General features: G+C 32.7%; 4 protein-coding genes and 1 long non-coding RNA gene across 7 annotated transcripts; 3 read left to right on the top strand and 2 right to left on the bottom strand.

The window, feature by feature from the left end:
• Positions 1-509: 509 nt before the first annotated feature.
• LOC128295107 (uncharacterized) lies at positions 510-1,463 on the bottom strand. The gene is made up of 2 exons (XR_008285422.1): positions 1,173-1,463; positions 510-868 (listed from the first exon to the last, which is right to left on the bottom strand). It is a non-coding gene; the product is annotated as an uncharacterized LOC128295107 (long non-coding RNA).
• Positions 1,464-6,729: 5,266 nt separating this feature from the next.
• Positions 6,730-13,026, top strand: LOC108451935 (peptidyl-prolyl cis-trans isomerase CYP71). 3 transcript variants are annotated; one of them, XR_001866324.2, is made up of 14 exons: positions 6,730-7,037; positions 7,336-7,421; positions 7,659-7,747; positions 8,693-8,932; positions 9,054-9,175; positions 9,417-9,492; positions 9,617-9,724; positions 9,802-9,978; positions 10,108-10,325; positions 10,725-10,857; positions 11,433-11,656; positions 12,087-12,240; positions 12,506-12,661; positions 12,744-13,026. XR_001866324.2 is itself a non-coding variant. In XM_017749647.2 (13 exons), the coding sequence occupies exons 1-13, from the start codon at positions 6,883-6,885 to the stop codon at positions 12,587-12,589; spliced, it is 1,866 nt and encodes a 621-aa protein (XP_017605136.1). In that variant the 5' UTR covers positions 6,730-6,882; the 3' UTR covers positions 12,590-13,026. The 3 variants fall into 3 exon arrangements, 2 of the variants coding, with proteins under 2 accessions (XP_017605136.1, XP_017605148.1); XM_017749647.2 differs by having other exon boundaries at positions 12,506-13,026; XM_017749659.2 differs by lacking the exons at positions 6,730-7,037; positions 7,336-7,421 and having other exon boundaries at positions 8,685-8,932; positions 12,506-13,026.
• Positions 13,027-13,492: 466 nt separating this feature from the next.
• On the bottom strand, positions 13,493-14,795 carry LOC108451950 (60S acidic ribosomal protein P2-1-like). Its single transcript, XM_017749669.2, has 3 exons — positions 14,576-14,795; positions 13,832-14,061; positions 13,493-13,744 (listed from the first exon to the last, which is right to left on the bottom strand). The coding sequence occupies exons 1-3, from the start codon at positions 14,661-14,663 to the stop codon at positions 13,718-13,720; spliced, it is 345 nt and encodes a 114-aa protein (XP_017605158.1). The 5' UTR covers positions 14,664-14,795; the 3' UTR covers positions 13,493-13,717.
• Positions 14,796-15,287: 492 nt separating this feature from the next.
• On the top strand, positions 15,288-18,816 carry LOC108467027 (uncharacterized). The gene is made up of 7 exons (XM_017767484.2): positions 15,288-15,473; positions 16,164-16,244; positions 16,598-16,747; positions 16,944-17,017; positions 17,135-17,253; positions 17,983-18,066; positions 18,230-18,816. Exons 2-7 carry the CDS (start codon positions 16,238-16,240, stop codon positions 18,321-18,323), a joined length of 528 nt encoding a protein of 175 aa, XP_017622973.1. The 5' UTR covers positions 15,288-15,473; positions 16,164-16,237; the 3' UTR covers positions 18,324-18,816.
• A 1,476-nt stretch (positions 18,817-20,292) lies between these two features.
• Positions 20,293-22,968, top strand: LOC108471799 (pentatricopeptide repeat-containing protein At3g49170, chloroplastic-like). Its single transcript, XM_017773367.2, has one exon. It carries the CDS (start codon positions 20,293-20,295, stop codon positions 22,966-22,968), a length of 2,676 nt encoding a protein of 891 aa, XP_017628856.2.
• The last annotated feature ends 2,418 nt before the right edge of the window (positions 22,969-25,386 follow it).

The following is a 25,386-nucleotide window of genomic DNA, read 5'->3' as shown; positions in this document are numbered from 1 at the left end:
TGACTAACTCAGGATTTAGGTAAATCACACCATGAACGTCACAAGTGAATTAATTCACAAACGGATTCAGAATTAATTCAGTTTTGGGTCTAGTCCTTTGTATCATTCTACAAATGAGTACATCTATGTCTTTACTCGTGGAGTCAACTGCTCGGATAGCCTAGACTTGCCATATCCCCAACTGGGATTGTAGATGACATAATAATCTTTCTTCGTATTTGAATCAAATGCTTACTTTGATTCTTTTATGGGATTACGGACGCATTTAGATTATCTATTGAAGTAAGTTGTCTTTCTCACAATGTAAACATTCTTTACAATGCCACTTATCTTCAGTTTGAACTTTAGACAATCAATGAGCTAATATTTGCTTATCACAATTTTGCTATGCATGAAAAATATAAAAGACAAAAAATAAAAAAGACGTAATAGTGACATGTGAAATTAACTTTATTTATTTATCATCATTCAAATAATAGAAAACAGTTACATGTTTACTACAATATGGGCACATTTCCTAGCATTCGTCATGTATGTGTTACCCTTGTAATAAGCCCATTTCGCCCGGGCTTATATCAGAACCAAAACCAAAATAAAACAGAAAAAGGTAAAAACCCCGAAAACAATAAAAGTCCATTAGTCCAAAACAGTCCATGACCCAATTACATAAAACAACCCAAATAAACCCAGCCCAATTACTAAATAACCCAAATCCCAGCCCATTCCTAAAATAGCCTAGATGGCCCAAACTTCGGCTCCAAGAGCTGAAACCCTAGGACCAGTTTGTGCCGTAGCCTCGCATGGAATCAGCCCCAACGAACGTCCCCTCTGTCCACGCCCACGAACAGCTTCTCCACGTCATACACACCTGCAACAGAAAACAGCCACAAGCAATGGACAGCAAATAACAGCAAATGACAGCAATGAAATTTGTATTTATTTATTTATTTATTTAATTTTTTCGGCTATAAAACCGAATGAAATCGAATGTAAATGGGATCTTCTTTTTGAGAGAAATATGAAATCAAAACGCATAGATACTTTTGAAAAAATATTCAGAAGGAAAAAGGTAATTCATTCATCAATTTTGGCCTTTATTTTTCTATTTCTATTTCTTTCTTATTGGTGAATCTGTTACGCAAATATAAAAACGAGGAAGAGAGTTTGCTTACCAGTCATTTGGCGTCGATCCAATTGGTGTTTGCTCCTCCGATCCAAAGGCACACGGATCCCTAGGGCCGGTTGAAGCCATGGCGGAGATGAAAGCTAATTTCGGCGCCGTTGAGGTTCGCATGAGAGGTTAAGAGTTTTAAAGAAATGATTTAGGGCTTTCTTTTGAGGAAATAATCCGCTAATTGATGTTTAGGATAGATTTTAGCTTTTATGTGTTTAAAAATGGTGTTGTTTTAAGCCATGCGGATTGGCGTTGAAACGGCATCATTTCATGATGCAACCCGATGACCCGACCTGGTTTCTCTTAAGATCCGCTTGTCTCATAGGGAGGGGATAATTGCGCATGCGGTCCTGCCACATTTCCATTATGTTTTAATACATTCTGTTTTGTTTTCAATTTCTCCCCTTAATTTCAATACTGTTTCAAATTAGTCTGTTTCTAAACGTTTCATTTTAGAATTTGGTTCATTTGCACTTTTAGCCCTCTTAGGTTTGCCCGTGTTGTGTTTTGGTCCTAGGTTTGCGCGTGTTGTATTTTGGTCCTTCATATTGTTTTAATAGTTTTATTTACCTGTAAATTGTTTCTTTGATTTTATTTTTATTTTAATGGATTTTTTATTTTATTTTTTCCCTTTCTTCGTAATTCTTTTATTTTCTTTAAAATTTATTTATTATTCATCTCTACCTTGAATTATTTTACTGATTTTGCATTGTTCTAGCTTATTGTTTTATACTTTTCTTTTATATATATATATATATATATATATATATATATATTTGAAAAAAGATTGTCTTATTTTATAATTTGTCCATTTAAAATCCACTTTTATATTTTTCTATGTTTTAAAGATCTACTTGATATTCAATTTAATGCTAATATGCATACATATTAAATTATTTTTGTTCAAATTACACATTATTAATTTCATATTATTTTATGTAAATATTTTCCTTTAAATCTTTATGTGTATATATATATATATATATTTCTATTAAATTTATTTATGTATATAATTTGTTTATTTATGTATATTTATTTATATTAAACACTTTCACAAATTAACATATTTGTATATACATTATTTATATTTGGTTTTCAGTTTCATATATATCATTAGTTAAATCAATTTGTTTTATTTCAAATTATTCTATATATTATTATTTTGAATTTCTTTTATATAATATATAGTATAATAATCATTTATATTTTCTTAGTTTTATATATATATAAATTATTTCAAATTCTAGCACGTGTTATTCCTTTGTATATTTTTCATATGGTTTTTAAATTGTTTTGTAATATATTGGTTCCTAGTTTTCATATTGTTTTGCATATTATATGTCATTTTTGGTTTTTATGTTATTTCATATATTATTGCTGCATGTTATTTATTCTTTTTTATTATATCAATTGTTCTCCAATCATGTTTAAAAATTTGGTTACATTTTTGGATTAGTTACATGTTATTGTTTGTTTTGTTAGTTGGTTAAATAAGATTATATTATCTTCATTCACCAAGGATTGTACTTTATGTGTGCATATTATCCCATGTTTATTATTTCTCTTTTTGTACAAGTATTGCTTTGTAATTACCAACTTTTTAAAATTCCCATTTTATTTCAAGTCAAATTAACGCATTTTGAACTGGTTTTACAATTATTCATTTAAAAATACTTCAAAACGGAGGGCAATGTTTGATGTTTGGAAATTTGGGGAATCGTGCCCTATCGTGCTGGGTTTCGATTTTCCGTTTGTTCAAAATAATAAAAAATTCCTTTAGAATTTCACTCGTTTTTTTCTAAACTCTAAAACAAGGCAATGTTCAATGTTTGGAAATTCGAAGAATCGTGTCCTACTGTGCTGGGTTTCGATTTTTTGTCGAACTAAATAATTGGGCATCCTTTTGTGATTTTCAACGTATGAGCTTTTGGAAGTCAAAAATTAATCGTGTCTTCGAAGGTATAAAGGATTGTGTCCTATCGTGCTAGATGTGATGCTGTATTCCTTTGAAATAAGAGAATTTTGACGATCAAATTGAGCCATTCAAATGTTTTAAAAGGGACCATATTTCAAAATATTTTTAAATCTTAGACATAAGGATAGTACTTAATCAATTTGGTACCAATTTTGGGCGTAGTGAGGGTGCTAATCCTACGTCATATGTAATTGGCTCCCGAACTCGTTTTCTCAAATTTACGTAGGTCAAAATTGATTTAAATGGAATAAAATATTTTATCAGGTGATCCAACCACACTTAAACAAAAGGATTGGTGGCGGCTCTACACTTTGTTTTAAAAGTCGATCCCCGTTTTTTCCTAAAATAAAAAAATGGTTTCGACAACCCTCATATGATATCCTTGATTCATTTGAGTTAAATTCGTTCACTCAATACAATCCTGTTTTATCTTATTGTCACCATTGTGTCTTCTTAATAATTAATATAATCATTGTCAACAAATGACTGTGATAAATTGCTTGTTTGAGAACAAGCAACCTATCACCACATTTAATATTTATCAATCCACATAATGCCAATGAGAGTATATCATTAACTCTTTAATCGACCTGTGAATTTCATTTTTTCTAGTAAACCCATGCCATATACAAGTCATGTACCCAACATATCGGTTATGGGCTCGATCATCTTTAGAGCATAAGACTTCCCTTAAAGCATGTGAGTTACATACACATGATCAATGGCTAACTTAGGATTTAGGTAAATCATACCATTAACGTCATAAGTGAACTAATTCACAAATGGTTTCAGAATTAATTCATCTTGGGTCTAGTCCAATATATCATTCGTCCAATGAATACATCTATTTCTCTACCTGTGGAGTCAATTGCTCAAATAGCTAAGACTAGCCATCTCTCCAATTGGAATTGTAGACAACAAAATAATCCTTCTAAGTATTTGAATCAAATACTCACTTTGATTCTTTTATGGGATTTCAGACTCATTTAGATTATCTATTGAAGTAAGTTGTCTTTTTTGCAATGTAATCATTCTTTACAATGTCATTTATCTGCAGTTTGAACTTTAGACAATCAATAAGCTATCTTGGCACAATTTGGCTATACATGCAAAATAAAAAATAAAAAAAATAAAAAAAGACATAATATGAAATGTGAAATTAATTTTATTTATTTATTTATCGTTCAAAAACATAGAAAATAATTACATGTTTACTACAATATGGACACATTTCCCAACAATAATTATATATGAACAACAAAAATCGAACCTTACTTGATGCAATTACGTTTTTGCTCCGAATTATTCCTTACAAAACGCCTTGCAAACTTCTTCCTCTTGTGATTCTTTGCGCAATTTAGTTTGCTCGAAATTTCTTTATGGCAGTCAATGCTTAAAACCATCCTTTTATACAACAAGAGTGAGTGACAATTGATTCAGAAAATATTTTCAGGATATCTCACGGGTGAGTGGGAAGTTTGCACGCGTTGAATTTGGTAGAGGGAAAACGCTTCACATAGGGTGCATTTTCAATGACATGCCAGAAACTTCACTGAAAACACGCCTAGCTAGACACGTTTTCAGTGCAATGTCAGAAAATTGCACTTAAAGTGCATCCAGCTGGATGCATTTTCAACTGACATGGTACAAAAATTCGTGCAGTTGGGCAGGCTTTCAGTGTATTCTTCTGACATTGCATTGAAAACGCGCCTTACGTGGATTGTTTTTCTACTACCAAATTCAACTCCTACAAACTTCCCACTCACACATGAGATATCCTGGGATAATATATTTTGAAAATTTTTTATCGACCTCAACGTGCCGTAAACTACGGGTGATCAAAACTCGATTCCATTCGAAAAATCGAAAAAAATATGAATTAAGAGTTAATCGAATTGAGTAGTTTGATTTTTGATTTCGGATCGAATTAAATTTTACAATTCGAATATACGACTGTTGTTAATACCCTTTTGGTACCTATCATTTTTTAAAAATTACATGGGCTCTAAATAGTTTTAAAATTTTAAAAATAATATTAATTTTGTAACTCAAAAAGTTATAAAAAGTTTCTAAAGAATATATAAAATATATAAAATGTAAAAAAAACCTTAATCCATTATTTCATAAACCCTAAAAACCTTAACCTTACAAAACCCTAACCCTAAAACCTTAACAAAAATCTAAACCCTAACCCTAAAGCAATTAAAAGAACAAAAACAATAAAATAACTCTAGCCAATGGAGAGAGAACAAAGCATTTTCTTGCCAATCTATTGAGCTGGACACGTCTTCGTTTTTCGACCTAATTCGATAAATTTTAAAAAAATCTACCTAATTTGATAATTTTCCAAAAAAAATCGGTATTTTTAAGTATTTTAGCCACAAATCCATCCATTAATTAATATACTATCATAAATAATATACTATAATAAGAAATTATAAATATATTATTTTAATATATTTTATAATCCATCATCAATTAAAATATTTTAATTTTGTAATAAATCATCAATACTATTATAAAAATAATTTATTTATAATATCATTTATCATGAATTAATATATCATCAATATTATTATTATAAAAATAATTTATCTGTAATATTATTATTTACCTTAATGATATAATTAATAAAAAATCCATAATATTACATTAATTTCTGTTACTCGTAATAAATAGATATTGTTTTTATTTTGATAAGATTTTTCATTTAAAAATTTGATGAAATAGCTGTAATATAATTTTATTAAAAAATAATGAATATTAAAAATAAAAATAAATGAAAATGGAGAGAGTGCCACATGGCGCAAAGGTAGGGTATGTAACTTGTTATAATGAATATGATTATTAATAGTAAAAAGATCATATTTAAAACCTAATGTAAAAATAGGATTCACTTTAAATATAATTAAAAATGAAGTATTGTGAAACTCAAAATATCTATTTTGCTTCTTTACCTTCTTTTATATATATATATATATATATATATATATATATATATATATATATATAGATATATATAGTTTTAGTTAATACAGTTTATAATTTTATATTACAATAATCACATAAATTTTTAATTGTATGAATTGAGCTAGGATTAAATCTGATTAAATTTTTTTGATATTTATGACTCTTAGAAAATTTAAATTATTTGCATAATGATAATTAAAAAATTATCTTATAATTTTAGAAAATAAATTATCAATTTCATATATATTTTTGATAATTTTAGAATGTTTCACAGATTTTTCAGAATTATCATTTATTTTAAAAATCTAAATGTATTGAATGGATATTTTAGCTATAGTTTAAATGCCAAATTAGTTACTAGTTCACTAAGTTAACGTAGCACATCATCATTTGATTTGTGATAATGAAAGTTAATTGACTAATGACCAAATTATAACAAACTAATAATGTTGGTGACTATTATAATAATTTTTTAAAGTTAAGTGATTGAAAAGTAATTTTAACATTAGTTTAATGATATTTTATATATTTTACCCATAAAAAAAGCATTTTAAAACCATAAATGGGCCATCGCCTATAAATATGGGCTTAATGCTGAATCCACTGGGCTAAGATTTTGAAATAGAGACCCATACAGACCTATATTCTGTCTTTTTCTTCTTTATTTCCTTTCTTCTTCATCATCATCTTCCCCTTTCTCCCTCTTTTTGCATACATCTCAGAACAGGAAAAAGAAAAAAAGGTAAAGAGAAAAACAGCGCAAATGGAAGAACCTCAAAACGGAAACGAAAAGTTAAATACTATCGCAGAGGAAGAGGAGGAGCCGGTTATAGGACCAGGACCCGCCCCTCGAGCTCGACCCAAGCGCCCGCTCCAATTTGAACAAGCATATCTCGATTCCCTTCCTTCAGCTAACATGTAACTTTCTTCTTCTTCTTCTTCTTCTTCTTCTCATTTCAGTAATTATTTATTTATTGGAATTTTGTCGCTTTCTCATGGTTTCCTTAGGGTTTAATGAAATTGTCTTCTTTGCTTTGGAGTTTAGGGTTTTGAATTCAAGCTTCAGCCTTTTTTCATTTTGTTTTTTTAAGTGAAAAAAGAAGCAAGGAGCAAAGGAAACGAAAAAATAAACCTTAATTTCTTTGTACTGAAGTTGTGAATAAAGAGCTCCAAGAGCTCATGATGTATGCCTCTTTTTTGTGTGTGTGATTTCTAGGTATGAGAAAAGCTATATGCATCGAGATGTAGTTACTCATGTTGCTGTATCGTCCGCAGATTTTTTCATCACTGGAAGTGTTGATGGTAAGCTTTATGATGTCAATATTTATAAAACAATATCTAAAAGTCCCAATATTGTATTGATAAAAAAAAGTTGTCATTATCTAAAGTCTGCTTTAAGTGTATATATGCTTCTTTCCTCATTCGGGTTTTTGGTTTAAATTTTATCAGTAATATTTGAGGCTTTAACAGTGAATGGGATTTTGATACTGGCTTATAGATTGCTTGTCTTCATTTTACTTATTTATTTATTTTTACTAGGGCATTTGAAATTTTGGAAGAAGAAAGCGGTTGGGATTGAGTTTGCAAAGCATTTTAGATCCCACCTGGATCCCATTGAAGGTCTAGCGGTGAGCTTTCCCTCTTATTTCCCATATGCATATTGTGTTTAAAGTTTAAATCTTTTTTTTTTTCTTCTCAATTGCTCTATGCTTCAATTAATAATATTATGCGCGTAGGCTGTAGCTTATTGTAGTTATTTTACATGCACATTAAAATTGCTTATTGCTGATAGGCCTCTTTTTTTATTTTATTGACTGCTATGGAAGGTTTAAGTGAAAGTTGGTGTTATTGTGATAATTAACACCAGCTATTCTGAATTACTTAGTTAATTTCTGATCTCCTGTCTAATTACATTTGTCACTGCTTTTTAATAGCGGATTTTTATTTCATTGACAATGAACCCATGATTGCTTTAGATTGCTAGTCCACCTAGATCTTGCACAGGCTATTTGTTATCTTCTTTCATCCAGTGAATTTTTGTTTCTGTTGGTGTTCTGATTTTTGTATTTTCCCCATGATTGCTGTTTAAAGATGTAGAGGACTAACCTTTCCGAAAAGAAAAAAAAAGATGTAGAGGACTATAATGACTCGTATATCATTTTGATGTTTTAATCCTTCATTTATTTAAGAGCTGTATATCATCGACAACTTCATAAGATTTTTAAATATTATGCTATTGAAAACTGATGTTTCTATAAAATACAAAGGTATAGTTAAAGACTGTTATCAGCATTGTTTAGTTTTACTCACTTCTCTTTTTCTCTCTCTCCATAGTTCCTATATGTGATTTTGATTTGATAGATACATTTCTCGGAAGTGAATGTTTGAACTATATGGGTGTTTCTGCATTTCGTTGTTTATGATTTGTTTTAACATTCAGAATTTTCTTTTGAATCTGCTCGCCCTTTAGGTTTTTTTTTTTTTTTTTTTAAGGTATTTTATCATCTTTCATTTAGTCTTCTATGAGTTTGTTGTTGGTGCATTCATCAACCATGACTTGTTCAGCTATGCAGGTTAGTGCAGATGGTTTACTTTGCTGTACAATTTCTAGTGACCGCTCTGTAAAGGTATATGATGTGGTCAACTATGACATGATGGTTATGATTCGCCTACCTTATGTTCCTGGTGCTGTTGAATGGGTCTACAAGCAAGGCGATGTCAAAGCTAAGCTTGCCATTAGTGATAGAAATTCATCATTGGTCCATATATATGATGCACGAGCTGGTTCAAACGAACCCATCATTTCTAGAGAGGTATCTATACTTTGTTGAAAGTTTTCACGATTATCAATTTTTGAACTTTTCTCCTTTTACTTTTGTTTATAAGTTAACTGATTTCTGTTTTCATTTTCCCGCTTGGACTAATATTTTCCAGATACACCTGGGGCCCGTGAAAGTAATGAGGTACAATTCTGCATTTGACATTGTAATATCTGGTGATGAGAAAGGAATTATTGAGTACTGGAGCCCTGCCACACTTCAGTTTCCAGAAAGCGAGTATGTGCCAATGTTCACGTATACAATCATTAGCAATGTACTCTAGTTTCATGGAAGATTTACAGTTTTAGCTCCATTTAAAGATGAATATTTTCTTGTTTGGATTACAGATTACTGTTGAAACTTTCTTTCTATTGTTAGGCGAATGCTGTAGTCTGATTATGGTGTTGACATGTTGAGCATTTCACTTGTTGATGCACATTGTCTGCTATTTCAAAATTTGTATATATGCTGCATGCAGGGTGAATTTTAGATTGAAAAGTGATACTAATCTCTTTGAAATTGCAAAATGCAAGACAACTATTTCTGCAATTGAGGTACAAAACTCTTCCATTGGAGTTGGTTTTTCTCTGGATTTCTTTGCTATGATTCTTTTGAATGCTTCTTGTAAATTATTAAAATTTTCATTCTTTTTTTCTACTTCATTTTATTGCTATTCAGGTCAGCCCGGATGGTAAGCAATTTTCTATTACATCGCCTGATCGCAGGATACGTGTGTTTTGGTTCAGAACTGGTAAATTAAGGCGAGTTTATGATGAATCACTTGAGGTAAAAGTTAGTGAGCAGTGGATTTTTACATAAATCCTTTTTGGAATTGCTAACAATTGTCAGTACCCTTTGAGTAGGTAGCTCAAGATCTTCAGAGAAGTGATGCTCCCATGTATCGGCTGGAAGCTATCGACTTTGGCAGAAGAATGGCTGTTGAGAAGGAAATTGAGAAAACTGAAACTGCACCTCAACCGAATGCAGTTTTTGATGAAAGCTCTAATTTCCTCATATATGCTACACTTCTGGGGATAAAAGTAAGAAACTGTTTCCTTAATAGATTCTACAGCAAATAACAAGCTGAACTATTTTTTAGAACAAACAATAAGTACAAATTTTTATGCTCTCTAAATTCTCTAATACTTGTTCATATTTCATTTTGATAGATGGTTAATTTACACACCAATAAAGTTGCTCGAATACTTGGAAAGGTTGAGAGTAATGACAGATTCTTGAGAATTGCATTATATCAAGGTGATCGAAGCAGCAAGAAAGTGAGAAAAATTCCTGCTGCTGCAGCAAATGTCAATGAAAGTAAAGACCCATTAACAGATCCAACTCTCTTGTGTTGTGCTTTCAAGAAGCATAGGATCTATCTATTCAGGTATAAGAATCTGCAGCACGACATCTACTGGCTAGCAACAGCATGTTTGAATTTAGAATTCTCATGTAATGCTTCATGCCAAAAAGGGTGACTTGCAACACTCCATGGATGAATCACCATTGAGAACTTATCTATTGAGGTCTGATGGATGATCAGTTATTGATGTCATAAGCTCACAGCAAAATATAAATTTATTTGGATAAAAAGTCAGGTGTCATAGTGCATTGCCATCTATATTGACAACATTTCACATGTCTGGCTTATGTGCTTTCATAGGTTGTTCCTTTAAAAATAAATTTCACCATAACTTTGAGGTGTCTATCTACAATTTATAGTTAATATTCTGTTTCTCCTTTGGGTTACATATAATTACTCTGATGGTTTTAATGATTTATATAGTCGACGAGAGCCAGAAGAACCTGAAGATGCCACAAAAGGAAGGGATGTCTTCAATGAAAAGCCACCTGCTGATGAGCTTCTGGCTGTATCTGATATTGGAAAAGCAGTTACAACTTCTCTTCCTGACAATGTGGTGAGTTTTCTTTCTGTAATGTGCATGGAAAAGGAAAAACTTCGAGTTGTTGTGCCCTCCTTGGTTCTGTTCTCAATATTGACCATAAGAGAGTTTAATAAGGAAAAATGCATAACAATGATGACACCTTTGTTCGAAGCTTTGAGAGTATAAAGGAAATGGCATATGGCATAACATTTTTAAATTTTACTTGAGAATAATTAGTTTGAAACTTCTATAAGACATGAATTAGGACAGGGTACTAAAGGAATTCCTTTATGACCTCCCTCTCTTTCTCTTTGTCCTTTTTGTTGCATGGAAATAATCAAATCAAATTTTGTCAAGAAGTTTAATGGTTATTAGACTGATCAGAGCAGTTATTAGAACAAAATATCTATTTGAAACCTTTTGTCTCCACAGACAAAGAATTATATTGTTCTAGAAGTTAAAAAGGTTATAGGCATGTAGGGAATGGTTCTTTTTATTTTCAGCGGAGGGTTCTTTTAAGTATATCATCTATGACATAGTTTAGTTCCTTATCTTCATTTTATGTGCATGTCTTGGATTATTTTCTGATTGGCTATCTATTCTTCCAGATACTGCACACCACGATGGGCGACATTCACATGAGACTCTACCCAGAAGAATGTCCAAAAACTGTGGAGAACTTTACTACACACTGTCGGAATGGCTATTATGATAATCTAATCTTTCACCGTGTCATCAAAGGATTCATGATACAAACAGGAGATCCATTGGGAGATGGCACTGGTGGGCAGTCTATTTGGGGAAGGGAATTTGAGGATGAGTTTCATAAAAGGTAACTGTTTAGCTTTTTCTAGATTAAGCATTAGCATTTTTGCCACCTGGAACTTGTAGCACCTGGAATTTGTAGCACCTGGAATTTTGAGGTGTGAATTTGGTGCATTAATTGGAGGATCACACTGACTTTATATTTGCTACATTCTGACCTCTATCCTGTTTGTACCCCCTTCCTGTTGGCTCTTGCCTTCAATGATGATCATGTTAGCTTTGCTTATTGGAGGCTTTCCATAAATGTTATAGGGAATACAGTTGGTTTGGCATTATGCTGGAATTTATTTGATATACAACGATGCAAATATGTTTTACTTCCTTGGTATACTAGTATTAATGTTCTTAGGTTATCAGTCTCATGGTTTTTATTTATTGGATTTATAACTGCTTTAAAGCTCAACTGATTGCTGGATGGAACATTTCTACCCTTGCAGTTTACGACATGACAGGCCTTTCACAGTGTCGATGGCTAATGCTGGCCCCAATACGAATGGCTCACAGTTCTTTATAACCACAGTGGCTACTCCATGGTTGGACAATAAGCATACGGTATTTGGTAGAGTTGTTAAGGGAATGGATGTGGTGCAGGTATGTACATCTCTACAGTCACTATCATATGGCTGCTGCTTGCTTTTTTTTATTCCCTACACACACATGCATATTCTTACGAGAGGATTCAGTATGTTTTTTGCTTTGCTTCTCAAACGATGAAAAATATATAAATATTGAAGGTTTTGAATTAATAGTCCCTGTAATTGAATTCCTTCTTTGTTGTTTGAATTATTTTTGGAACTTAGCATATGTGATGTCCTGGTATGTATACTGTCTTATTATTCTCATGCACTGTTGGCAGGGTATTGAGAAAGTGAAGACAGACAAAGCTGACAAGCCATATCAAGATGTTAAAATCTTAAATGTGACTGTGCCAAAGTCTTAAGAGTTGCTTGCCATGGTGAATTATATCTTGGATATTGTTTGACCTGCATTAACAATTGGCCATGAGAAGCTGGTTGGTTTGTTTAGTCCATGTTAGAACGTTCATTTTACCAATGTTCAGCTTCCATATTGGTTCTAATTTGTTTAGCCAGCAGGTCAAAGATTATTGTGTTGGAGCACTTTCACATTGCCAGGAATATCAGACTAGAACATGATTGGAATCAGAATACTTTTTCCCTCATCAAGCGGTCATAGGCTGAGCAGTCGTTGAACTTTTGTTTTATGTTAATCTTCCTGAATTATATGACTTTTGCCCGATGTAGAATTTTGATATTTCATTATCGAGTGGTACCAACTACCAAATATAGATTGTATATTTCCAGCCTGGTAAGGGTTTTTCTTTGAATTACATGGAGAAAACTGGTTTTATATTTAAAACTCTGGCCATGATTATGCATGTGATATTTTTAACATACTCTTCTTGCCATTGTCATTATTTTGTTAGCAAGTGGAAAAGTTTTTTCATATCAATTTGAACTTATTTAATCATTAATGAATGTTCTTTACTTTACACCTAAATGAATACATTTGTATCGTTAATGCGAAGGGCTTAATCAATTAGGGCATGGTACAAAATTGAGAAATTATTACCCCAGTTTAATTTTATCCCCTCCGTCAATAGCATGATCCACTATTTACTCTTTTAGCAACTTCTTTGCTTATCTTATTATATCATTCCTCCCATACCTTAATGACTCAATGCCTTTGTACTTTGTAGGCACAGCATTAAATCAACCAGATTTCAGCAATTCCCAAGTACATATGTAACAGAACAAAACTGGGTTTCACGGTTATCCATGGCATGTATCTCAAGCCTAAAAAGAAAATGCATGAAGGGAAAAGAGAAACAAAACCACAGATTTATTCCGTCACTAAAGTATAGCTAGAAATATAAGGTATTCTGCATCATTCAGCAAACTCAACCATGAGCAGCAGCAATCCAGAAATCCACGATTATAACAAGTGCGTCACTATTTTTTACTATATTCCAAGAATATCTAAAACCATGTCCAACTACATAACCACTACTAACTGCATATAAGAAGTCTTTGATATTTGCAATACTTGCTTAGTCGAAGAGGCTGAAACCCATATCCTGCATCCAAAAAGGAGATTATATCAGTAAAAGCCACAACAATAAAGGGAATGGGTACAACTCAATTTCTGAGATTGAAATGATTACATCATCGGACTCTTCCTTCTCCTCAACTTTCTCCTCTTTCTTGGTCTCGGCAGCAGGTGCATCACCAGCACCACCACCGGTTGTAGGAGCTGCAACAGCAACACCACCACCACCACCAGACGGAACTGAAGCCAGCTTCTCCCTTCCACTTGCAATTAGCTCGGTTATATCTTTTCCTTTGACTTCGGATAAAAGCATCTCTATCTTATCATCATCAGCCTCAGCTCCAACTACGACATATTAAACGAAAAAAGGGTAAAAAAAAATTGTTCCTGTACGAATGCCAAAGAATCCTCCAAGAATTTGATTCCACTTCCCAACATTCAGCTTTGGTGTTAGGGTTAGAGCGCTACTAATTTATTGGGTCCGCAATTTGAGAATATAGGAAGGAACACAGATGCTGAAATCCAATCTTATATACTCCTAAAGATGACTATATGAATCATGTGAGCTAAGGCTTGGTTTTTACAACTTCCTTTCTGCTATTTGTAAATATTTACTACTTGGAAGTTAAAATAATGATATATACTGACAAATGTTCGAAAATTTTTCACTAAAAAAGAGATACGTAGTAGATTCCCATAAATTGGGTTCAAATAGACCATATGCCTAAAAATGGAGGAACAAACAAATCATAGCTAAATTAAACCCTAAAAGATAAGTGAAGCACCACCGAATCAAAGATAGAGTTAAAAGAATACAGTAGATGTAAGACAAAAAAAGAGTTGAGGGAAAAAAAAAAACCTGATCCGAGAATAGCCTTCAAATCATCGGCAGAAGGGTTTGTGTTCCCTCCCAAAACGGCAAGCAAGAAAGCGGCTATCACCTTCATTTTGACGGAGGTGCTGTGGATGAACAACGGTGGTTGATTATTTGATGAGTGTGGAAATCTTTTAAGGTTTTTGTTTACTACTTTTTTGGTGGACCAGAACAAAGCAATCTAATTTCAAACGTATTTTATCAATAAAGTATAAAAATAGTCACTTTGTTTGTATTATATTAGATTTTAGTTATTTTGAAATATCATGTTTTAGGTATTTACATTATTATTTTATTATTAATTAATTACTCTACCATTAAATTCCGTTACCTTCCTAATGGTAGTCTTATGTGGCAGTTCAAATAAGTTTTAAATATCAACTTAAATGGTCAGATGCTGGGATGAAAGTAGATTTTTAATTAAATAAATTTAATTTGAACTGTCACGTAAGATATCTAAGTTGACATTCAAAATTTATTTAGATTGCCATATAGGATCGTTGTTAAGGAGGTAACAGAGTTTAACGGTAGAATGACCACTTTGTAATAAAATAATAACATAAATGACTAAAACATAACATTTCAAACATAAATAATTAAAATATAATCTGAAACAAACAAAAATAATTATTTTTATAGTTTACCCTATTTTTTTATTACTCTTATTTCGCCCAAAAGCGATAATGCAGACAAGGGGCCCTAAATGGGCCTAAATGCCATCATCCAAAGGAATCTTTCATTTTTATTACCAGCCGGTAATCAATGAATTTTAAGGTTTTTAGGTTTTCTCCAACCGGTGGTCTTCCCCAATTAAGCAAAATAATCCTCCCAATTTTCGAAACCCTAACTTTGTTCTTCCATTCCATTCTCTGTCAATTTCGAGGTATCTTTACAGCGTGCTTTGTTTTTTTTTTAACTCGTTTCTTGGCTTCATTTTTCTCGGTTGTTATATTGTTTAGGTACTTTTTTTTTCTTTGCTTAATTCGAAATGGGTGTTTTGCCTTCCATAACTGATAGCGTTAAATGCTGTATTTGAGGTCAAATTTTTTTGTTGATTTTATCTGTGGGTTTTGTGCATTGAATTACCTGTTTTAACTAATGGGTCAGATGTATTTGCTGATAATATGCTTAGGATGTGGCTTTGCTTTACTTGTAATGTTATTCTTAGGTTTATGAGATATTTTAGCGTCTCGTTAGTGCTTTTAAGTTCAAATGCTTGTTAATAAGTTAGTGCATTTTCGTTTATATAGGCATCTCTTTTTAACTAGTGAGTGGCTTTGCTTTAGTTGTAATGTTAGGTTTATGGGATATTCAGAGTTGATGTAATGATCGAATTTGATTTCTGTATTTGCTTTAATTTGTTTTTGTTTTGATGTCTTCTTACTAATTGCTTCTATTTAGTAACAGGTAAGGTACAATAATGATTAAGAAACTTTGCACGTTTCAACAGTACAATAATACCCCATTTGAATCTCTCTTTGCTTCGATCTGGCCGTAGGCATTGTTGTTACAAATATTCCAATAATGATTAAGAAACTTTGTTGATTCTATTCTCTTCTTTTTTATTTCACAGGTTTTAACTGACGCTGAGCAATAATTGAATACCAAGTTCATCTTACTAGGTGGAAAGCTAACTAGAAAGCAGCCATGGATGGTATGTGAAGGTTTTTCTTTTTTTAGTTTAGATGTCTGTTATTGCAGTTTTAAGTAAAGGATTTTTGGTTTTTGGTTTCAAAGTTTTAAGGCGATAGCTTTTGCTTGTGATTTTACTTTAAATGTGAAAGATTTTTCATTTTTGTTATATTCTGGACTATGGCTGAACATGGTTATTGTTTTGAAATTGAAATTAGTACCTAGCAATTGTTAAATGTTTAACATAAATATTGTGTTCATGTCTCTGCAAAGATATATGAATTTTGCTTTCTATCAATTCTAGTTATTGTTTAAAATTATGAATGACCAATACTCATTGACTGATTTTCTTTGTTACCTGCTGTATTGTTTCAGTTGATTCACAACCAACTATGGAGGAAACTATATTGGTTGGTGATGACCTAATGATGGGGCCACCATCTCCTGTCATCCCACAAGAAATCGCATCTCATGTGCTTGAAGGTGTCGAGTTATGTGATGGGATCTTACGGAATTTATTTTTGTGTAAGTTGTGTTTTTAACTTAACAATCTTTATGTAAAAGGCGGAGTATGTATAGCATTGATTGACTGATATTAAATCTTCATTCTTTTTGGTGACTTGATTGATTATTTGCTTAATTTTGCCAAATGATAGACCAAATACTTTCTTATGCATTTCGTGTACAGCCGTACATTCTTTATGATTGCTGTATGCTGTAGGTTTGCAGATTAATGATATCGAGCCTTTCTGTCAAGATGAGCTGGCATTATATAGACAATGTGCTGAAAAGAGGGTAAGGTTTCTAATGGTTATTCCTGTTGCATGAATAAGTACATCGAATTAGCTTTCTTGAGTTTCTTCCAAAAAAAAAAAAGGCTTTCTTGAGGTTGTTTGAAAATCTGAGTTTCAGGACAAGGAACTAAGGCAACGGCTTCAAGATAGCGAGAGAAAGTTGGGGTTGTCAATGCCTTTTGATCAAGCAAAGGAAAGAGCTAGTCAGCTTCAATCAGAAGTCACATCATTGGAGAGGTAATTGATTAAGATTTTATTAATGTCTTTTGCAAGAATCCGTGAATCTTGGTAGTCCTAAAATATTGTGCTTTTTGCATTTGTTACTTGGTAGTACCGAGTCAAGATTCTTGAGCATTCAATTGCAAAGCTAAATTGCTTTATCAATATTGATAAATCTTCTATAGGAAGTTGCAAATATCAGCGTTTCTGATGTCTTAGTACCAGCTCTATGAAAATTAAAGATCCAACTTATAACTCTTTGAAGTATCTTACTTTCATAGTTGCAATAGCATTTCTGATGTCTTAGTACCAGCTCTATGAAAATTAAAGACCCAACTTATAACTCTTTGAATATCTTACTTTCATAGTTGCTCTTTGCTATTGCAGCATCTTGGATGAATAAAAGTATGGATAAAGTAGGAAGGTAACATGTTCTTGTTGAGGAACCATTTTGTCCTATTTACTTGGCCTCGGATGTAAGTGGTGGATACGGATGTCTGACATGGATATATTGAATTTGTTCTAAGTTTTTTCTGTGTACTGATATGTGTGGGACTCAAGTGTTAGACACGGTACTGGAAGGAAAATGAGTTTGTTTTACAAAGGATTTGCCCCTAGTTAATTATCATCCTTTATATTTGTTCCCTTTACCAACCATAGCATTTTGTTTTTCTATTTACAGTCGTATAGAATTATTTAATCACAATTGAAACTGAATGATATCATGTATTCATGACTATTCTATAGGCGGTTGATTCTGGCAAGTGGAATTGAAGGCATTGAAGGATTTCGTCAAAGATGGAGTCTGCATGGACGACTTACAGATACCAAGTAATGCTTGTGATTTACAAAAAATCCTTTTATCTTCTCCGTACATTGTATGTTCATTAGTAGAATCCCATAAATGAATCTTCTTGATCATTCTTTTATACCAAAATTTGAGTAATCTGGTAAACAAGACATGTTTGTTTAATCCTACGTTAAGTATGTGCAGGAAAAGGCTGGAATCCTTAAAACTGGGGATGGAGAAGAGAAAAGAGGATGAACCAAGCAAAACACCAACCAGGAAAAGTGGATTCTTTTGGTAACAGTGGTGGCCTTAGGTGCTTATAACAAGAAGATGCATAACGAGGGTCCATCTTAAAAGACATGGGTCTCGGTTTAGCGTGCTGTAGGCTGTAGGTAATACGAGGATGGAATTTATTAGTTGTGAAATCCTTGTTCTGTTCCACCCTCCTTGAAGATCAATGCCAAAGTACTTTGAAAATATGATGGGGGGTGTTGAGCTTTTTTTTTTGTTTTTGTTTTTTTTTTTCCCATTTTACAAATTCCGTCCTCCAAATCACATCTTCAGCTATAGTTTGATATGAGTATGTTCATTTGAAATTATATTTTTGTATTCCTCTGTGGGAACTAAGGTGTTGATGTTGTTGGGCTGGATGGGTTAAATTAAGAATTGACTAATCCTATAGATTGGATTGTCCAAAAAATATATGTTTTTAGATTCTTATAATCTAATCCATACATTTGTAAGCCAATCCATACATTCAATCCAAAAAGTATATTTTAGGTTGTTAATAATGTTAATTTTTTTATTAAATTTATTGGTGTGATATTTGAAATAAAAATTTTACTTGATAGTAAACTTGGATTTAAAAAATAATTTTAATAATTTTAACAGTTAAATTTAAATTTTGAAATTTAAAATGTAGAGATAATTTTAAGTTTATAAAGAATAAAGTGATTTATGGCATATTTAAATACTTTTTAAATTGACATATTTGTATAGTGTCATACCTATATGTGTGTCCATATCTTATCCCTCATAAAGCAAAAAAGTTAAAATGTGTTTCAAGTCCTTGGACTCTGTGTATTGGTAATTTAATCTCTTTATTTTATTTATATGAATTTAGTTATTTAATTTTCAGATTTCAATATTTTATTCAAGTTTTTAACTTCGTTAAATTTTTTGTTAATATTATTTGGTGTGATATTTTAAAATAAAATATACTCATTTAGTAGTCATGTAACAATACAAATGATGTTGAAATTAACTTGAATTTAATAGAAGTAATTTAAAAATATTAATAATTAGACTTGTATTTTTAAATTCGAAAGATAGAGATTAAATTCCTTGAAATAAAAGTGGAGGACTAAAAGTTTACAAAATAAAGAGATTAAATTCTTTGAAGTAAAGATAGAAAGACTAAATTTTAAATAAGAGGAGTAGAAAGGCTTGGAAAATATTAAAAAAAAACTTAAAACTAAAATTATATCTTAATCTAAAATCACATCGTCTTGTTTAATTTATTTTTTAGATACTGGAGTTCGCTTAAATTTGAAAAATCAACTTATTTATCCAACAAATAATTTAATTTAATTAACTATTTTAAATATTTTTAGTGAAGCTCACCTGCATAAGACGTTGGGGAAGAGTATGGAGAAAAAACTGAAAAATTTAGGATGGAAAGTGAAATTCATAAACAATAAGGGTAGAGGGAGGATTTAATTGAAAAATAAATAATATTTAGCGACGACAAATATGATTGGGAGATACTTGTGTGTAAAAGACTTATGAGATGATAATGCAATTAATTTATTTAATTTTCTCCAGCTGCCCATGGTCATCTTGGCTAGGAGTGGTGGAACATAAATCAGTTGATCTCTTATCCATCCATGGAATGAAACACCCACCACCATCCATAATTTCCCATTCCACTTCTTCCTTGTCAACTCTGAACTGTTATTCCTCGCAGAAAAAGCAAAGGAACCTTGCAAAGAAATTGCCACAACATAATCTCCATGCACTTCCTCCTCACATGCTCTTCCATTATCCCTTCTTCCCCTCCTTTTCTTCTTCTTCAAAGCCATACTCCCAAACTAACCCATTTCCCTCAACTCAATCACATCACCCCTCACAATTCACAACACCTAAAACTAACCCATTTCCTTAAACCCCATGCTAATCCAAAACCACCTCTTTTTTACTTCAATCTCCACCTTCAGCTCTATATCAATGCTGGTTTCATGCAAGAGGCGCGCGATCTATTTGACTCAATGCCTGAAAGAACTCTGATATCTTGGACCATCCTCATGTCAGGTTATGCCAAACATGGTCCTAGTGCGGAAGCGTTGGCATTGTTCAAAGAGATGCTGTCGTCTGGTGATAATCATAAAACACGCCTACGTCCTGACTCCTATGTTTATGCGGTTGTGTTGAGAAGTTGTGGAGAAATGAGAGAATTGGGGTTTGGGAAAGGAGTTCATGGCCAAGTTTTGAAGAAAGGAGAGGCTTTTCTTGATGGGTTTTTAGAGAATTCTTTGGTGAATATGTATTCAAGTTGTGGCCAATTGGAAGATGCTGTTTTGATTTTTGACGGGATTGAGAAGCCTGGTTTGGTTGCTTGGAGTTCAATGTTAAGTGCTTACGTGAAAAATGGATTTGAAAAAGAGGGTTTGAGTGTTTTCCTTGATATGGTCTCTAAGGGAATTAAGTTGGATGCTTTTGTGTTTTCAATGGTTATCAAGGCATGTTCCAACTTGGAGGAGTTAAACTTGGGAATTCAAGTACATGGTTTAATGGTTAAGAAAGGGTTTGGGAAAGGGTCTTGTTTGTTTTTGGACAATAGCTTAATGGATTTTTATGCAAAATGTAAGGATTTGAGGGGATTAAGAAACGTTTTTGATCAGCTGTACGAGAAAGATTTAGTTTCTTGGAACACATTAATTATGGGTTATGTACATAATTTTTATTACTTTGAAGCTCTTAGGAGTTTTAGAGTTTTAATGCATGATATTTGTTATTGTGATGATTTCACCATAACAAGTATTCTCAAGGCAATTTCTAGTTTACATGACATGGGCTATGGTAGGCAGGTTCATGGATATATAGTTAGAACAGGTTTTGTATCAAATAGCTATGTAATGTGCTCTCTTCTGGATATGTATATTGAGTGCATTGAACATGAGAGCTGGGAACAATGGGAAAAAGTTCCTTTGAAGGTGTATGCTGGCTTAGAAAGAGGAGAAGCCAATGAGTGTATTATTATTGCAAGCATGCTAAAATGGTGCTCTCTGTTATCAAATCTTGATGCAGGGAAAGTATTCCACTCCTTGGCCAGCAAATTAGCTGTAGATTCTGATCCATATGTTATAAGCGCTTTGATTGACATGTATTCCAAGTGTGGGGTGCCAGATGCTGCTTTAAGGGTTTTCGAAAGAGTAGAAAACCCAGGCACCGTAACTTGGTCAGCTCTGATCTCTGGACTTTCTTGGAATGGGTGGTTTGTGGAAGCACTAACATGTTTCAATAAAATGCAGCTTAATGGTATTGAAGCAAATGAATTCACCTTAACATCTGTTATTCTGGCTTGTGTGGCTTTAGGTGATCTTAGAAAGGGAAGAGAATTGCATTGCAAGATACTCAAAACTTGTTATGAATCAAACGTTTCCATAGTTAACATGCTCATTAATCTTTACTCGCAATTATCAGATCACCGACAAGCGCTCAAGATATGTTCCTTGGTTTCAGATGCTGAGATCTCATGGAATTTATTGATACAGGCCAGCCTCAAGGCAAATGACTATGAAATGATTCACAAACTTCTCAGGAGGATTCAATCGTGCTTTGGGTACCTTGAACCGATCTCTGTTTGTGATATTTTCAGATCCTGTAGCAGCCCAGTGCTTTTGAATATGGGGATGCAAGCTCAGGCTTACATGACCAAAAGGGGTCTTCTTTCGCATCCTACAAGTGGAAATGGTCTCATTCAGATGTATTCCGGATGTGGACAAATTGCAGAGGCTGATTTGGTGTTTGAATCGATGCCTGAGAAGAGTTCTCTGTGTTGGACATCTATCATCTCCGCAAAAGTGGAACATGGACATCCATCTGAAGCTCTGACATTGTTTAACGAAATGCGGAGGAGGAATAAATTAGTAGACTCAAGCACATTAAAATCAATCTTGAAAGCATGCAGCCAGATGGGTCGAGTAGATAAGGCACATAGCCTATTAATGTCCATGGAAGTGGTTTACGGAGTTAAGCCATCGGAAGAGCATTATTCCTGCGTCATTGAAGCTTTTACTCGAGCTGGAATGCTTGAAGAACTTGAGAACTTCATCGATGAGGTTGTTGTAGATAAAAACGATACTAAGATTTGGAACACTCTTCTTTCATCGGCCCGTGTTATAGGTAACATGGACATGGCAAAATTTGCCTTGGAGAAGCTTTTGGAAATAGATCCAAATGACTGCTTTGCAAATCTAATGCTTGGCAAGGTCCTGGTGATGTTAGGTAAGTGGAAAGATGCATCGAAGACGAAAACATTAGGACCAAATTCCAGTTGCATAGAAGTGCAAAACAAAATATTTGAATTTGTCTCCGACCAAAAACCAAGTGAAGATGTGTTCTATAAGTTGGCTGAGATAGAAAGAGAGATGGAGGAGTTGGGATATGTAGAAGATAGAAACCATTTGCTGCATGATGCAGAAGAGGAAGAATATGATGGTGCAGGTCTTGGTCATACTGAGATGAAGGCCATCGCATTCGGGCTCTTATCGTTACCCCACAGAACGCCGGTAAGGGTGATTAAAAGCGTTAGGATGTGTGGTACTTGTCATCATGCATGCAAGTTTATGTCAACTTTTGTAGATCGAGAATTGGTTGTTAAGGACAATTGCACCTTTCACCATTTCAGAGATGGCAAATGCAGTTGTCGGGATTCATGGTAGAAGCTGCCCATGAAATATGTAACTATAGTCTATACATACAGATACATATAGATAGGCCATCTTGTTGGTGTTATTCTTATGATCAATGTATAAATAACGGTATTCATTCTTTAGATCTCAGATTATGTACTGGGAAGAATCTTTCCAAGCATATCACACAAGTAAAACTAAGGATTCATAATCGAATTGATGGTCAAAACTATTGAGTTTTGGTTAAATTATTAAAAACATATATAAAAAATTCATGGGTGGGTCACTCATCTCTCTTTCTTCTGCCATCTTTCTTGTTACTGATTACCATGGTGCAACCATCATGTCTGTTTTAGCTTACAAGTCCCTAGGCTGCATACATAGTTCGTCATTGTCGATGAAGATTCTACCTACTCAAGTAATTATCACTCAACCCATGTTTTATATGTCAGAAAAAATAAATAAGAAAACAGAAACAAGAAAAACAAAAAAATAGTAGGGTGGATAAACTACACTAATAGTCATCTACCTATTAGTAAATTCTTTTTTATTATTCAACCATGAAATATTATGAAATGACCACCTAATTATTAGTTTTTTTTCCTGTCATCCAATTATTCAATTGTCTTTTTTTTTTCACCAATTGGCTCCAGCTTTTAAAATTAGCATAATAGTAATTTTAATTCTCAATATTTATACATTGTATCAATTTAGTCTTGATTCTAAAAAAAATCTAACCCTCAATATTTACATTTTGTAACTTTTCATAATTAGATGACCAAAAAAGAAATTTATTAATAGTTGAGTGACCATTTTATAACTTTTCATAGTTGGATGACAAAAAAAACTTATAATTGGGTGACTAATAGTGTAGTTTACCCAAAATAATATTAGTAAAATATTATAGCTTTGAGGCATATAGAATATTTTGTTGAAGTTGTTAATATGATTTTAAGATACAATAAAGCTGTTAATATTATAAGCAAAAGGCTTAGTGCTCAATTTGACCCCGAATCATGTCTATTTTCTCATTTTAGTACTTAACCTTATTTTTGTCAAAGATTGATTTTTAAACAATCATTTCATTATCCAGTTCAACCCATTTTTTATATTGATTTTTTAAGAACCCATGTGGCACCAATAAGAACGTGCCACATGGCACCTTTCAACAAATCACAATATGCCATGTGGCACTTAGGCTTATTTAAAATAAAAAAGCATTGACCCATCATTAGTCAGACATTGACTGGTGTTGACTGTTGTTGATCGGTGTCAACAGATCATTGACTTGCGTTGACCGTCCACGTGGCGCTATTTGAATGCGCCACGGCACACTTCTTTTTTGTTTTTAATATTATATATAATATGTTGTTTAAAAATGTAAAAAATCATATATAATATATACATAATTAAAAAATGTTAAAAATAAAAATTCTAAAAAATCAAAATATTATATAAAATTGAAATTTTTATAAAAATTAAAAAAATATTTTTACTTTTAAAAATGAAAAAACTTCAATTTTCAAATATATTTTCTTTTTGAATTAGTTGTATATTATATATGTTTTTTAATTGCTTAAATATGTAAAAAACATATATAATATATAAATAATTCAAAAACATTTTAAAAAATTAAAAATATAAAATATAAAAATAAAAATTTTAAAAAATAAAAATGATGTAAGCTCCCCAACCCGGCTTAGACGCTAGAATCGAATTCGAAAGATTATATTAGTCACCGAAATTGTAACACCCTTAACCTGTATCCGTCGCCGAATTAGGGTTATGGAGCATTACTGTACGAACAGAACATTTAAACATACATTTCATACATTATTATAAACATAATATAAAACAACCATTCGCATACATATCGTCCCTAATTCAAGCCTTCGAGACCCTAGAAACACCTTAGAAACAATTTGAGACCAATTTGAAATTATTTGGAAAGTTTATGAAAAAGTTACAATTTTTTAATATAAGGGTCACACGACTGTGTGGCCAAGCTGTATGCCTCACATGGCTGAGGCACACACCCATGTTTTAGGTAGTATAACCTTTGAACTAGGGACACACGGTCATGTCCTAGTCCATGTCCTCACCCGTGTAACTTTCTTAATAGGGTCACACGGTCGTGTCACACGCCCATGTGCCAGGTCGTGTAATTCTAGAAATTGCCTCACACACTCGTGTGCCAGGCCGTGTGTTAGACCGTGTAACTGACTGACTTGTATGCAAAGAGATCTTTAGGGGACACACGATCGTGTCGCCAGGTCGTCTGTCACACAAGGCTGAGTCACACACCCGTGTCTCAGGCAGTATGGACCTAAAATTCACCCAAAACAAGACATTTTCAACACCAAATCATGCATAAACCTTTAGACACTATGTGCACATAATCAAAGCATTAAAACCTTATCAAAACATACATGTAATGACTAACTCAAG

Source organism: Gossypium arboreum, chromosome 7, assembly GCF_025698485.1.
Source record: "Gossypium arboreum isolate Shixiya-1 chromosome 7, ASM2569848v2, whole genome shotgun sequence".
Lineage (NCBI taxonomy): Eukaryota > Viridiplantae > Streptophyta > Magnoliopsida > Malvales > Malvaceae > Gossypium > Gossypium arboreum.
The sequence above is the reverse complement of the archived record's forward strand: the minus strand, read 5'-3'. Positions and strand labels throughout refer to the sequence as shown.

Coding starts and splice junctions, on each gene's coding strand:
- LOC108451935 (XM_017749647.2), top strand. CDS start 6,883: ATGGAAGAACCTCAAAACGGAAACGAAAAGTTAAATACTATCGCAGAG. Junction 7,038..7,335: donor TCCCTTCCTTCAGCTAACAT/GTAACTTTCTTC, acceptor TGTGATTTCTAG/GTATGAGAAAAGCTATATGC. Junction 9,493..9,616: donor CAACTATTTCTGCAATTGAG/GTACAAAACTCT, acceptor ATTGCTATTCAG/GTCAGCCCGGATGGTAAGCA.
- LOC108451950 (XM_017749669.2), bottom strand. CDS start 14,663: ATGAAGGTGATAGCCGCTTTCTTGCTTGCCGTTTTGGGAGGGAACACA. Junction 14,062..14,575: donor GAAGGCTATTCTCGGATCAG/GTTTTTTTTTTT, acceptor AATATGTCGTAG/TTGGAGCTGAGGCTGATGAT. Junction 13,745..13,831: donor AGAAGGAAGAGTCCGATGAT/GTAATCATTTCA, acceptor TTTTGGATGCAG/GATATGGGTTTCAGCCTCTT.
- LOC108467027 (XM_017767484.2), top strand. Junction 17,018..17,134: donor GACAATGTGCTGAAAAGAGG/GTAAGGTTTCTA, acceptor TCTGAGTTTCAG/GACAAGGAACTAAGGCAACG. Junction 18,067..18,229: donor GGACGACTTACAGATACCAA/GTAATGCTTGTG, acceptor AAGTATGTGCAG/GAAAAGGCTGGAATCCTTAA.
- LOC108471799 (XM_017773367.2), top strand. CDS start 20,293: ATGCCTGAAAGAACTCTGATATCTTGGACCATCCTCATGTCAGGTTAT.